General features: G+C 44.7%; 1 protein-coding gene across 2 annotated transcripts in view; it reads right to left on the minus strand.

Annotated features, from left to right (window-relative positions):
* The window catches only part of LOC119170200 (unconventional myosin-XVIIIa-like), a 309,197-nt gene that overhangs the window by 13,952 nt on the left and 279,298 nt on the right, over nt 1-15,947 (minus strand). For both annotated transcript variants that reach the window (XM_075890718.1, XM_075890717.1), the window contains exon 31: nt 12,912-13,234. In XM_075890718.1, coding sequence (XP_075746833.1) covers nt 12,912-13,234 — 323 coding nt within the window. The remainder of the gene's footprint in view (nt 1-12,911; nt 13,235-15,947) is intronic.

The raw sequence follows: 15,947 nt of genomic DNA on the forward strand, positions 1-15,947 counted from the left end.
TCTTTAATCGCTGTTTACACACACACAAACACTGAAAATAATCATGAACCAACTCGCTTAATCAGTAGTTTTAGCAAAGTTGTTTCGAGGCGGCGTTTCGACAAGCAGGCTTGTTTTCTGAAAGACTGAAATACAATTATAGCCTTAAGGATGACAAGTCCGCTGTCATGATGTCTGCTCGAGAGAAACTCTGTTTATAGATTTTCTTCTTCATATAAATTTACGTGACATTTTAGTGTACGCCGATGCTGGCAATCTTTCTGGTCATACGAAGGTGTAGGCCTGACATAAGGACACGGAATAAAAGAAGGTTGGTGGGTAAGCGCGCACATGAGCAAGTGTTTAAGATACGAAGGTCGGTGTGTACCCCCTTGCGTGATTGGCGCACCCCGAGTTTATTCCTTTATCCTGCGAACAACGAGTTCAAATTTCTGTCGTCGCAAACAATTAGGGACATTGGACTGACAACTGGAAAGACAGTAATTTGCAAGCTGTGTTGTGTTGGTGCTATGGGCCGATCGGTTTATGCTCGTACAGGAAGCCACGCTTGACGCACATGTGATGTCTGCCTTATAAACTTGAGCGAGCAGCATTGCATTCAAAAAGGAAGGAATGGTTTGGAAAGTGTAAGTGAACAGTTTCCGCTAGTCCGTATGTGTGAGTCGGTGGCCGGTTACTGAACATGACGCAAGTCTGAAGTTGCGCAATTCATTAATGTAGCATAGCTGCAATTGAATGTCCACGTGGTGACATGAAACATCTATTATTGTCTTAAGAGTAAACGCATATCTTTTCTCGCGATTATGAATTGTTGAATAAGGAATGATGCCAAATGCAAGGTTTCGACAATCAGGTGCACTATTCTTTGTCAGGACAGCAACAGCCTCCTTTAGTAGCGTGTGTGTGAACGTTTGCTCACTCTCCCACAACATCTAAACTTGTCTTGACAAGGGCAAGTCCAGTACGTAAATGTCGAATTGTTGGATGCGCCGGCATTCCCTGCTCTACGATGTTTCAGCGGGTCAAGCTTCCATTCTCCCCTGCACTTCCGCTTTCTTCCAGTATGTTATCTTGCGCGTGATTTACGCATTTCAACTGCCCTTTCATCATCAGGAAATGCTGGACGAGAACGACAAGAAGGCTGAATTTTTGAAGGAGCAATTGCAATGCCTGCGTGAGAAAAATCACCGTTGGAAAGAGGTGACCATCAGGCAGGCCATAATGTGGCAAGCTAAATCACCCTGCGGGTACGAAATGTTGCGGAGGTCTGGGTGCCTCACCCTTCCAAGTCGCATGACACTGAAGCGTTACATTGGCTACTGTACTGGAGCAGTTGTTTCGTCGCTAATGAAGCAAAGGCTGCACACGGAAAGCACACACTTGTCCGAACGGGTACGTTACTTCGATCAGAATTATTTACAATATGCACGCGAATAACGAAGGAAGCAGCGCACGCGGCAGTGTTTGACTGATCAAAATACATGCTAGTATAGCCGAATGAAAAGTGATTTAAAGTGAATAAACAGGGACCAGACCTGTGGCAAGGATTACTCGAACGTAAGATGTATTGTTTAAGAGTATACGGCAGTGCGCTATGTTTGCTCTAAACCCTAATCATTTCTGTTAAATTATGGGTCATGTACGGAACAACAAAGAAGGTTATTTATATAATTAACTGTCTCCGCCGATATATAACGCATGTCTGTTAACAGTGAATTCCCCCCCCCCCCCATTTTTTTTGTTAGGAAAAAATGGGCTCTTTGATTGTGGATGAAATGTCTTTAAAGCAAGCACTGACGTACGAAAAAAAAGGAGACAAAGTCCATGGCCTAGTCGAAATGGGAGGCCTAGAAAAAGAAGTGGGCATTCAGAACGAGCTGGCCACACACCTTCTCGCCTTTGTATTTGTAGGCTTATCAACGCACTACACGTAAGTGAATCATCACTTTGTCTATCACTATACGTTTCGCTGTGACTGAAAGACTAACCCCACCTATAGATATAAAAAGAAAACGTTGTCTTTAATTAACCAATGATGTGCTATTCCGCGACCAGGGCTGAAAGTCTGGGGAGGGGCAGGGGGAGTCGTCTTCTATTTTTTAAGGAGGGCTCCCCCCCCCCTTTCCCCCGGCAAGTCAACTTTAGCATTGTGCACTTATTTGACAAGCACTCGAGATGAGCATTTGGCTCTCCTCCTCTCTCCAACGGAGTGAGATTTTAAGCCCAGCTGACACCGACGCTACAGAATACTGCTAATTTTTATCTTTTTCAGGCTACCCGTGGGATATTATTTCACGCAGTCAGTAAAAGGAGACCACCTGCATCAACTAACACTTGAAGTAATTAAGTCCATCGAAGAAGCAGGATTCCAAGTGGTCCGACTTGTAGCTGACAACCACGCTTCGAACAAAAAGATGTTCACCATGTTAGGGAATGGTCGTATGATGCCAGTTGTGCCGTAAGTTGCTAAGTATATATTTTTGCTCTCAGCTCGCATTAAGCTGTGCGCAATGCCTAGTGTAAATATTTTTTTATATGTATTCGCAGTGTGCCCTCAATGTATGCATGGATCGAATCCCAGCTGCGGCTGCTGCTTTTCCGATGGAGGCGGAAATGTTGTAGGCCCGCGTTCTCAGATTTGGGTGCACGTTAAAGAACCCCAGGTGGTCGAAATTTCCGGAGCCCTCCACTACGGCGTCTCTCAAAATCATATGGTGGTTTTGGGACGTTAAACCCCACATATCTATCAATCAATGTATGCACGCGCATGCATGCCGTGTTTGAGTGAAAAAAAAAACAAAAGACTTGGTCGCACAAAAAAAAAAGCCTGTATCAGCATCAGAGCCCCCCCCCCCCCTTCTTTTTTTTTAATCAGCGCTGCCATATAAGAAAGCCGTGTCCATAACAAGATTGCTATCAACAGTACAATCGCTGTAAATAGCCCGTCTTTACAAATCAATTGACGTTACGCGTTTGCGTAATGTATGCGCACCTGCATGCGACTGTTTGAATGGGTGAGTATACTTAAAGTTTCGGAAGATTTAAGGTGTAGGTAATCTCAATAAAACACACACACAGACCTGCAGGATCATGGCATGAGTGGAGAAATTTTATAATAAGGTAATAATTAACAACGCACACGTCCTTCGAATGGCTAACATTTACATTACTTTGGTAAAAAACAGAAAACCGTATATGCAACTAATTATTCACACCGCAAACGCCGCCTTTCTCCAATTTATTTATTCATTTTTTTTTGTTGTTGTTGCAGACATCCAATGGATATGAATCGGAGGCTCTTCCTTTCTTTTGACCACTGCCACATCCTGAAAAATCTCCGCAACCAGATGTTGTCCACCAAACGCGTTCTGTTCAACAATGGGCATTACTACAGCCCCACGTATTTGAGAAAGTTGCTGGACATAACAGAAAAACAGTCGTCGTTCAAGCTTGTTCGGAACCTTACGCAGAAGCACGTTTACCCGACGAACTTCGAGAAATTAAGCGTGAAGAGGGCCGTTGAAGTGTTCTCTCCACAGGCATGTATAAGAAAAGGTGTAAACCCATTTAGCGTTAGTGTCACACACTCCCAGATTCTCTGTATTCCTTGTAGACATCACAATGCGTGACGCACACAGGTCATGCAGGAAATGCCTTTTCGTTAGCTGTAAATTATGTATGCTTCCTGCAACCTGTATTACACAAAAAAATACATCTAATTGAGCTAGAATCATGCTCGCAGTTTTCTATCAGTAGTGACGTTTATACTTCTCAAATTCTTTGGCGCGCTCGGGCAAACTTTTATGCGCTAATATTACGCCACAACTCATTTTACATCATATTACGTCAAGTGAATGTTCATGCAGAAGCAGAAAAAATTTTGCAGCTTTTCGTTCAAATGAAGCAGTACAAAAACTGCCTTTTAATAGTAATTCACCGCAAACGATACGTGAATATTCATGTTAGTTTCTGGTTTATTTGTTTGTAGAACCCAAACGGAAGCAAATGGTGAAAATGTAATTCAATACGTATATAACTGCTAACATATTTATCAGTATGGTCACATAAAAACATGCACATGAGCTGCTGCTACTGCTGCTGCTAACAGCGCATGGTTATCTGAACATACAATTTCCCTTTCTTAACGAATGTACCTGCGCGTATTGCTTACCACACAATAATTACGTATCATTAGAGCTTCTATAAATATATGTTCACTAACACAAACTCACTTTAAAGTGCACGTTATTGATGACTGCAGTGCCACTTGTAACTCGTCTCACTTGCTGTATACGAACGTCCAAGCTTAGAAACCTCTCTCTAAATAATTCCGATCATTTTTAATATGTCGCGTCTCCTTGGTTTCTAGGTGACATCGGCCTTACGATACCTCTTACAATACGGCCGCAGATTTGGCATTTTCGGGTTTGAAGACTGCCTGCCAACCATCGAGCTGATGGAAATGATATTTAAATGGTTCACCATACACAACATAAGAAATACAACCTTCCACGTAGTAAGCCGGGACCAAAACAGGATGCCGTTCAGTTCCCCAGATGATGACAGGTACATTCCATTTATCCCGCTAGGTTTCATATTTTCTACAATAAACTGCTTTATTTTCAGGTTGATATGGCTGGAGCAGGAATTTCTGCCCTTTTTCGCAGCATGGAAAGCCGCGGCACCACATAAGAGGGCATTCATATCTCTTGAAACATACGAAGCTCTCCAACTGACCACAATGTCCACAGTACAGTGCACACAATTTCTCATCCGTTCAGGTTTCCTATACGTGTTGACTGCCAAATTCTCCAGTGACCCTGTCGAAGCACTTTTTTCCACCATCAGACAGCTTCAAGGAAGCAACGATCAGACAGACGCCCGTGCTGCGCTTTCATCACTGCAGAAAGTCCTCGTGATGGGAATGATGCACTCATCACCAAGCGGCAGTACAGAGCAAACAACGTCTCCTCTTGGATCGCCCAGTGCAAGGCAGGCGTCGTGCTCCACAGCAGTAAAGCAAGCCGGACAACCTCTGGAAATGCACTCGCTAGTAAACCAGAATCAAGGGTCGTCAGGCGAGTGCGCGGCATCGACATCTGCTACTATAACCCAGACGATGCGGCCACATCTAGAAGCCCTGCAGACTTGCCGTGGTGCGCTTTTCATATCTCGTTGATTCCGTGTAATGGAATGATTTACATTATTTAAAAATTATTACACACCGTCCAACAATTCCCCACTATACGATATTATGCATATATTATAAACTCTGCGCTGCTTACTGTGTTACATGCAAGCCGCGTGAGGCAGCGTTTGCGTCAGTGCACGATGTAGATGAAAACATGCTTCTCAATCAGTTATACTGTGTATGTATGTAACGATAAGTCCATGGTACAAGCAGGTACTATGGCTTACATTTAAAAATATAACATGCTTTCACCAGGCGCCCACACAACTCGACTAACCGACGTCCCTTTCCCGCAATCGGGGAAGAAATTTTCGGCGGTTTTGAATCGCTGTCATAACTGGCACACAGATGATGGCATGGCTCGTTTGCGTTCGCCTTACTCTCTTGAGATGCTGTCCCTTCCTAATCCCGTCGTCTTTCTCTTGCTTCTTCTCCTAGATTTTTTTTTATTTTTAAACGTTTCTCCCTCAGTTTTTTTTATGTTGTTGTTTATACTATTCTCCGGACTTCTTCCCTCCTGTCGTGACAAGCTATAAATCGACGCGGAAAATGTGTAAATATTATTATACCTTGAAAAAGACGGGGCTCTCCCGACGCAAACGTCGGCTGAATGAACAGTTATCTTGATGATATGTGGGGTTTAACGTTCCAAAACCACCATATTATTATGAGAGACACCGTAGTGAAGGGCTCCAGAAATTTCGACCACCTGGGGTTCTTTAACGTGCGCCCAAATCTGAGAACGCGGGCCTACGGCATTTTCACCTCCATCGAAAGTGCAGCCGCCGAAGCCGGGATTCGGTCCCGCGACCTGCGGGTCAGCAGCCGAGTACCTTAGCCACTAGACCACCGCGGTGGGGCAACAGTTGTTATCTGAAAGCGCATTAACATCCATATATATATATATATATATACATATATATATATATATATATATATATTTCTCATATTTTGTATACGGACACGTGTCGGTTTAATCATGCATGCTTATCTATATACTGATAAAATTCTTGCACACTTTTCATTTCTACCTTCCCACAGGTGCCCCACAGCCAGGCATAAGGGCCAGCACGCTTGGCCTTATAGCGGGCTTCCTGGTGAAAGCAGCTGAGGATTGCATTACTTGCGACGACTGCATCGGCAAAATCAAGGCTCCCAGCTCATCTGGACCAGCTACTGCTGTGATATTTAATTTAGACAGGGGAGGGCTTTCATACCCAACGATCTCATTTCTTTCCTTTGTGAGCACTCTAGAAAGGGCCGCGGAAGCATTTGCGCCATTGGCCATTTCCAAAAAGAGGCCGATGGCACTTTTTGTGCAAACTGTGCTACCTGCAGTGGCCTTGAACCCTCTTTTCAGCCATAAAGGCGCTACTAGCGAGCACCGAGAAGCCATGGCGCGGCTAGTGTTGCAAAAATTTAGCCGTCCTTTCTTCTCAAACTACGTGCGGGACAAAACAGCCAAAGAAGGAAAGAGAAAGAGAATAGCCGAAAAGCCAAAATCTCGCAAGATTTTAAAAGTTTAGTTGCATGCCTCCATTGTATCATGTACGCGCCCAGAACCTTGCTAGCACATTTTATTGAACTATGACCCAAATGCACGCAGCTCTGTACGCGTACATATGTTTTTCTTTATTGCAGACACAAGCCGTCACTGTGTGCCAGCAAGTAGGATATTCTTCGAAAGTGCAGAAACTTTGTTTGAAACATCAGCTTTAACTGGCATATTGTGGCACGCATAAGTAAAGCGACAAATGTGTTTTGTTTCATTTTGAAGTGCTGTAACATTGCTCGAATCACACGCATACACTCGCCAAATTCTTTTAGCAGAAACCTTGATATCACTTTGAGGGATCTGCTTTTCATTGACAAACGAGTATAATGGCACATTTTCAGCATGTGTACGCGCCCCAACTGCGGGTGTCGCCCTTGGGCGCTATCAATCAAACATAACCACTAGTACAACAAAGGCGGTACTATTCCGCCCTAAAAATAAGTCTGTTAATGAAAACATACATTTCAAGTATGGCGATACTATTATTGAGTTAGTAAATTGTATAAAAATTCTTGGAGTTACATTTTCGAGCAATATGCTTTGAAACGATCGCATTTACAGTGTGCTGGGTCAGTTATCTCGCGTAGAGGGCACGGTGTACAGTGGCAAAACTGTTCTACTATACAAGGTAAAATTCTTACTTTATAAATGACTGTTCTGTTGGCATCTTGCTTATTGTTTCTTGGTATGAAGGACTACGACTAACACGCGCTTACAAAAACTGTACCTGATGCAAAAGACGTATATTAGAATAATTTTTTACTGGTCGTATGATGCTCGCAGAAGTGAATTGTTTCAACAGGCTGGAATACCACCCCTACATCGTCTCTACGATTTTAAGTTAGCATTGGTGGTCAGGCGTCAATTTCAAGAAAGTCGACATTATTTGTACGACCTCTCGAAACTGCAGCCAAATAATTTGTTCGAAACATGACATAAAGAAACATGGAAAATAAAAACTTCGAGAACAAACTACTCCACAGATAGGTTGTTCTACACAGTTTCTACGTTAATTGATAAATATGTGAAAGCTGGCATAGATTTCTTACTCTGTACCCGAACTCAATTGCACGATATACACATGTATAGTTTTCAAGATTTCTTTGCAGTTGCTACATTGTTATCATGGTTGCTATTTTTATTTTTAGAATTTGAACTTGATATTTTTGTAATTGTTGCTTAGATAACATTGCTAACTGTTTGCCAGTGCTGTCGTGCTAAAGGCGTCTGTGGGCCTATGTCAAGCTGCCTCTTTCGAAGAGCAGCTTTTACCTGCCGCTGTCCTTCATCAAACTATTGATGAAAAATAAAACATTATTATTATTATTATTATTATTATTATTATTATTATTATTATTATTATTATTATTATTAACTATGCTCGACAAGATGATGATAATGATGACGATAAAAACTTTATTGGGGTCGCAATGTGTTGCCCTCGATAGGCACATCACTGCCTTTACCATATCGTCTCATCGCACGGACATATAAAATCATAGAAACGCGCATCGGCCAGCGCTCCCCGTTCCAGCAGACAAACTCCCGTAGCGAAATTTGACGCACAATTTTTGTTGTGTAGGTCACAGTAAGAGTTAAAGCTTCAATTCCTGTGTCTCTCCTTGATATGCGTCCGTGGGCGTATGTGCATTATTCTCTTCTATCAATTGACTACAAGTGTAACACCTGTCCAGGGCGAGTGTCCAAGGTAAGTGCTCAACAGGGGCACTGCGTTTCACCTGACGCGTCCTAAACAACCTAAAATCAGTTTGATATTCTATTACCAATGAGTACATTATTAGTCAAAAGCTTTATGAATACTAAATTGAAGTTTTTTTAGGCTGGAATGGCAAAAACAACCATGCAGCAAGACATTTCTACGCAAATATACAGCTTTAGAAGTCAATCAACCAGTATAGCCTAACTACTAAAATGTAACACATAGCACACGTTAGCCTTTTCAGCAAAAAACAATCACACGTATAGGCAGTTTGTCACAGAAGCAGACGCATGGTATCAGTCCGTCGCCCTCCTGCCGGCCGCACAGTAGCAGACGAACAGGTTATAGGTAGCGCCACCTACGGCGAGCGATTGAACGAGAGCGGGGACACGCGCTCCCATAGGAACCCCGCTATCTGAACAGGTCAGGAGTGTAGTAGGTCATGAGCTGAGTGCTTCTTGTTGCAGAAAAATCCAAGAGATGGCGCTCACCAACACAACCGCCATCATCATCAACACAAACAAGCGAGGCGTATTTCGATCTCTGGGGCTTGCTGTTCTGTCGGAACGCCCAGTGGGGGACGACATGCCGCGGCGAGTGCGCAACGTAAATTGGAAAAACTACTTATTAACCGATACATACGCGATAAGCTGGTACGGCTTATGCGGATACAAAATGCATTATGTTCGATGGCCGCCGAGTCGGGGATTTGACTTCACTACATTTAAAATGACACTACTGTTTACGCGGGTACGGTTTAATGAGGTTTCACTATACAGTACTGAATTGTTTCTGACCACTTTTTAGCCTTTTCCATACATTTTTCCTTGGCTTCCTCTAATGATAGTTCATGCTATGTGGAAAGTCGTTTTTCATCTTCACTTTCCTTTGTTTCAGGAGTATGGGTGAACAGAATATACCATATTTACTCGATTCTACCGCGCCCTCGATTTTAACGCGCACCCGATTTCCATGACGAAAAAAAAAAAACGTAAGACATCGATTCGAACGCGCACTCATTTTTCTTGCTGGCCCGCACGATCACACCACTCGAAGAAACGACTCCTTTCGGGAGCGTCTTCCATTTGAATATGAGGTACGGCGAAGCTTGTGCCCATCTGACGTGTAACAGAGCATTGCCGTCACTGTAGTTTTACCGTGGACCGATGTCAGCACACGAACTTGTTTCGCCCCCTTCTTCTCGACAGTTGTGGTGCCAGGCATGTCGAAGTAAAGAGGCGTCTGATCGGCATTCTTGATTTGCCCAAGCAGGTAACCGTTGTTGTGCCGCAAGTTCAGGACGAACCTCTGAAAACTGTGAAGCTTTTTATCGTACTCCTCCGCAAAACTTTTCGCATATGCCCGTTCCCCTTCGGAGGGGAAATGCCTTTCCTCTTCATAAAGTTTGTTAGCCAGCATCTGCTCGCTTTAAACTGGCTCCGCATTAGACCTTTTTCTAAGGCTAATTGCATAGCCCGCACTTGGAGCAGTTCTGTCATCACGGGCCGCCGCGCCACTCGCTGCTCAAGCACATACTCGCCGAGCAGCTCTTTAATTTGCGGACACCGACCTTGCTGTGGTCCACTGAAGCCTTTGCGTGAAGCTTTGCTGTCGACAATCTTCTGCTTTTGTTTCCGCCAGTCCCGCACGCACGTTTCAGGAAATCCGAATGACCGCGATGCAGCCCGATTTACGTCCGTTTCGGCACACGCGATGACTTTTCTTTTAAAAGCGGCACCGTGGTGCACTCGTCGAGCTTTTGGAATCGGCCCTTCCATGCCGTCGATGCTAATGCACACCAAGATGACGAACTCCTCAGCACACGTCCGAAGTGCCGCACATAGGAAACATATAGGCAGAAATGGCCGACGCGCCATGCCGACGCACGTAGGGGGCGGCCATTTCGGATGCCGATGGCGATAGAAAGACCGTATTCATTTTTTTTTTTTCGTACTTGATCCTAAAGGGCATGCGATTTATGAACTCGCTTAAGGCGGGAGGCTACCATCGGATACCAACTTTTTTGTTTATTGAGATATCTTAATGAAATTTTCAGGATAGACTTATAGCAAAAGCATTAGAAGAACTACAAAATTTCATCAAGTTATGTTCACTGGTTTTCAAGTTACAGCAGAATATCAGGATAGTGCACATGGTTCTCTTATTCCAGGCCTGGAGAACTTTCAAAAGGTGCTGGAACTGTGAAATTAACTATGATGATTCCCAGATTGATACTCCAGGGGGTAACAGAGCCCTTTTTTTGAATTTCCTTGCTGAAAAGTTTTAGCAGACCATCAAACTTTGTGTTCGTGATTAGGATATTATCAATCAAATTTTGATTAAATATAATAAATAACACACACACTATATTGAAAAAATGGGCTTGTCACCCCCTCAGAAATTTATTCATGTACATAATAAAAAAAGACTTATGGAAATCCAATGAGTGGTTCCAGAGATATGGCTAGAATAAGCAGCCTCACTAGCCAAAAAAGTCATTTTGAGAAAACGACGTTTGAAAGTTTTGAGCACATAGGCAGTTCTAAAATGAACCCGCAGCGTAACTGGAGGTGTCCTTTAGCACTCTGATGAAGCTAGCTCTTGGGTGGCCCTGTAGCAGCCAGCATTGTATCTTAGCACTGCATCATGCAGTGCTGTCTCCACAGCAATCAGTGACGCATGCTGCTCTTTGGGCATGAGGGACCACAGCACAGAGTGAAAGGACTCTGATGCATTCTGCGTCTTTGCTCCCAGGCAGCGTTGCAGCAGAGAAGCCTGTGAGAGCCTCTCATAAATGGGTAGAAGTGCATCTGTAACATAGCGTGGCAGCTTGTCCGCCGCCTCTTTCTCCTCGCACTTCAGGAAACTTGTTCACAAATGCACAGTTGACGACGCGATCGCACTCGAGGCCGATGAAAGAGAAGATGCGGAAGCCACTGTTGATGAGCACGAGACACCAGGCGCACTTGTAACGACAAATTCTTGCACCGGCGGAGCAGGAGTACCGTTGCTAGGCGCGTCGATGCGACCACTCTCTTGCGTAGATGAAGCAGAAGCTGCCCCACAGGTACCGTCGGCGCGATTACCGTCAGCGCCAGTGCGAGCGGAGAGCCTCGCCGCGCGGACAAGCTTCATAGCTCGCTTCCTTGCACCGAACCATTGTAGCGTCTTCTTTTTCGTTGGGCGCATCGTGAGCGAACACAACAACGGTCTCGTATAGACGGTTGAAAATCGTCTCGTAAAGACGGTTGAAAATCGTTTCGAAGACCGTTGAAACGTGGAGAGTATGGGAACGGCTGCAACGATACACGGAAGCGAGCGGAACACAAAGACGCCGGACGGAGGAGCAGCAGACGAGCGGCCGCATCGGCTGCATTATGCGCAAGAGCGCTACGTCATCGCGCGCAGCAGCCAATGGCAGTCGCGGGCTCCCCCGCGTCCTTGGGGAGCGCGCGCTTCGCCCAATCCCAGCTGCGCGCCTCAGCCGCGGGAAACTTGAAAGCTCTCGCGAGCCCTCCAATCATGAGCGGCTTGCTCCTCTCCTGCGCTGCCGCCGGCGACGCAGGTGGCGGGGAAAGAAAGAGCAAGAATTCACAAACAAAACAACACCAAAATCGCGGCGCTCCGTCGAGCGGTCGAGAAACTGCGATCACGCCAAGTTGGGGTATTTTGAGCGCTCGCGCGCCGCTCGAGGGCCGCCGCGGCATGTTCTAAACTTTATTTCAAATGGTTTCGCGACGAATTAGACGTTGATATTTACAGAAAAGGTAGTTTATGACACATACTGCCCGAATATGTGGTTTGCCAAAAATCGACTTTTTCGCGATTTTTCGGTTTTCAAAGGCCGCGTCCCCCCTTAACCGGAAAAAAGGTGCGCGTTAGATTCGAGTAATTACGGTAACTTTATTTGTAGCAATCTAGACGGACGAACCAGTCATAATAGCCATATCGTCGCTTCCTTTTTAATGGTCCTCAGTTTCCATCATTTTATCATTTTATTTTTCATGTGTTTGAAAGTTTCATATAAACTGGTTCTCTTCTCAGTTTCTTCTAACTCTTATTCATCAACGACAAATTTTTCCACATTGTAGACGTGCAGATGGTGCTGGCATAGCGATAGCGTATGCCTCTGCTCGGAGAGTCAAAGACTTCCAAAATATATAAACATTTTTTTCATCTGCATTTCATAGATATAACACTCAAACATTTAATATATTTGGCTGGTGACATCCCAACAAACGTCCAGTAGGTATTCAGTGTTCTTTGTAGACTGAAGACAGAAACAACGTCTTTTATGTCCCCGGCCATTCTGTGCATACCTATCATTGCCAGATTCTCGGGGCAAATTACACTTGCATCTTGATGCCCAGTGGTAGTAAATTGCACACCCATTTAGTTGTTGACACGGTTAATTAACTATGTTGATAGCTAAGTAGGATGCCTACCTGTCCTCGGCCACGTCAGTGCCAGAATCCAGGTCTTCCTCGAGTGCTGCCTGCAGGTCTTGGATGCGCTGGCAGGCCAGCTTGAGGTCCTGCTTGGTTCCCTGCAGGTCCATCTCGGCGTTCTCCAGGGACATTTCGAGCTCGTGGCAGCGTTGCTGGGCCTCAGCTTCACGGTGCTGCAGCGTGGTGCAATCCTCGCGCAGCTCCCGCATCTGCCGCTGCAGCTTGCGGCAGCTCTCCAGGCTCTGCTGCTCCTTGTGGATCGCCTGCTCGGACTCCTCTTGCAGCCTGTTGCACTGCTCCTTGAGGCGCTGCACCTGGCTCTGCAATTGAAGAACATGCACAAGTTACATTCGGCATGCATCCTAACAAGACATATGCTGTTCTTGGCCGAGCCTTCCATGTCCGAGGGCCGTCATGAATCGTAAGCGAGATGTGCCACAGAAAGTGCGCAAATCCCACTATGGATATGCCACTCCTCCCTACACTTTCACTACTGCCACAACTCACCACTACACCCACTACTACTTTCACTTCATTCAACTCTCTTCTTTCCTACTTCATTCTAAACCTCATTTGAATCGAACTTCACTCTACCAGCTGAAATAAGTGGAGAAGCAAAGGCTTCTTGTAATACAAGAGCTTTAATGTTTCACCAACGTCCACCAAGCGGAGCTGGTCGCGTTTTTTGTTTATTGATCGGTACAGCGATCTGGTACCAGACCTCGGCGAGGCGCGTTTAGATGAAAAACTGGAACCATTTAAGCACATACAAGTTTGCAGCCACTGAGGGCATTCTTCGAACATTTGCAAAAAATTTTACAGAAACACATAAAAAATTGGAAAACGCTTGAGCTTTGCCTTCAAAAGTAGCTTGTGATAGCATAATGAGGCCTCGTGCGCACCACCTTTTGAACTGTTAGCCTGCTTCGGTTCTCGATGTATGCCTCAACTGTGCTGCAAGGAAACGAACAACTATGCACGTAACATTGGTTGTTTCAAAGTAGCGTTGAATGCCTATAGCAAGCACGATTGTTAAGTGCCCATTACGTCACAATTATTCTTTTTGTGAATCAGAAAAGTGCCTCCTTCGTATCCATAGGGCAAAAAAAAAAAAAAAAAAAAAACGTATGCAGCTGTTCACTTTGTTGATGCTTCTGTTGCTGCTGATGATTATATATGTCTCAGTACTTTGTAATGGGTGGACCTTCAAAGCGTTTAATCGTTACTCGATCTGCATGTTTGACACCTGGCATGATTCTGCACTTCTTCCACGCAATACAGTTAGACGCCTTTATAAGAGGCATGCTTCGAGCAGCAATTCTTATCTCTTATGCGAGATGTCTCTTATAAGCAGGGTAGCTCGTATGCATTTTCTTATTAGCCCGCATTTTACTGTAGGTGCACTGATGTCTCTTATACGCATTTGTCTCTTAATCAGTGTCTCTTATAAAGAAGTTGTACTGTATATGGTGTGTAAAGGGGAATTTTCCACTATCATGAAATTCATATACCGTAACTACTCGAATCTAACACGCACCTTTTTTCCAGTTAAGCGAGTTCATAAATCGCATGCGCGTTAGAATCGAGTACGAAAAAAAAAATGAATACGGTCATTCTATTGCCATCAGCATTTCCAAAATGGCCGCCCCCTACGTGCGTCGGCATGGCGCGTCGGTTATTTCTGCCTATGTGTTTCCCATGTGCGGCACTTCATACGTGTGTTGAAGAGTTCATCATCTTGTAGTGCGTTAGCATCAACGGAATAGAAGGGCCGACTCCAAAAACTCGACGAGTACACCACGACGCCGCTTTTAAAATAAAAGTCATCGCGTGTGCCGAAACGAACGGAAATCTGGCCGCATCGCGGTCGTTCAGAGTTCCCCAAACGTGCGTGCGGGACTGGCGGAAACAAAAGCAGAAGATTGTCGACAGCAAAGATTCACGCAAAGGCTTCAGTGGACCACAGCAGAGTCAGTTTCCGCAAACTGAAGAGCTGCTCGGCGAGTACGTCATTGAGCAGTGAGCGGCCCGTGACGACAGAACTGCTCCAAGTGCAGGCTATGCAGTTAGCCTTAAAAAAAGGGCTAATGCACAGCCAGTTTAAAGCGAGCAGGAGCTGGTTAATTAACTTTATGAAGAAGAAAGGCTTTTCCCTCCGAAGGCGAACGGGCATATGCCAAAAGTTGCCGGAGGAGTACGAACAAAAGCTTCACAGTTTTCAGAGGTTCGTCCTAAACTTGCGGCACAACAACGGCTACCTGCTTGGGCAAATCGGGAATGCCGATCAGACGCCTCTTTACTTCGACACGCCTGGCACCACAACCGTCGAGAAGAAGGGGGCGAAGCAAGTTCGCGTGCTGACATCGGGCCACGGTAAAACTAGAGTGACGGCAATGCCCCGTTGCACGTCAGATAGGCACAAGCTTCCCCCGTACCTCATACTTAAACGGAAGACGCTCCCGAAAGGAGTCATTTTCCCGACAGGTGTGATCGTGCAGGCCAACAAGAAAAGTGAGTGCGCGTTGCAATCGATGGCTTACTTTTTTTTTTTTTTCGTCGTGAAAACCGGGTGTGCGTTACAATCGAGGGCGCGGTAGAATCGAGTAAATACGATAGTCTCTTTTTTTCCAAAAAAGTTTCAACAAATACTGTGGCTCTGTGGTAGAAATTGTGCTTCCACGCACAAAGTCTGAATTCGATTTTCACTCAGACCTGTAAATTTTTATTATTTCATTTGCATCTTCCTCAATTTTTTGGTCATGAACAAGATGACTTTTCACTCACAAGCAACGACACCTACAGCGACGTGGGAATTTCAAGCAACGAGCTTTTTAATACTTCACATTAAAATATTGCTGCATTGGCAATATAAAAACACAAAATTCATAACATTTTGAGATGTTTCTTTAAACACTGCTAAGGACTTTTTGCATAACAATATTTGTAAGAGATTATTCCTTTTGGTTGTTGTTCTAGAAAAAAGAAAAGACTAATTAAAAAAATAGTTTTCTTGTCCTTAAAGGAATTGCAGAG

This window comes from Rhipicephalus microplus, chromosome 3 (genome assembly GCF_043290135.1).
Source record: "Rhipicephalus microplus isolate Deutch F79 chromosome 3, USDA_Rmic, whole genome shotgun sequence".
Lineage (NCBI taxonomy): Eukaryota > Metazoa > Arthropoda > Arachnida > Ixodida > Ixodidae > Rhipicephalus > Rhipicephalus microplus.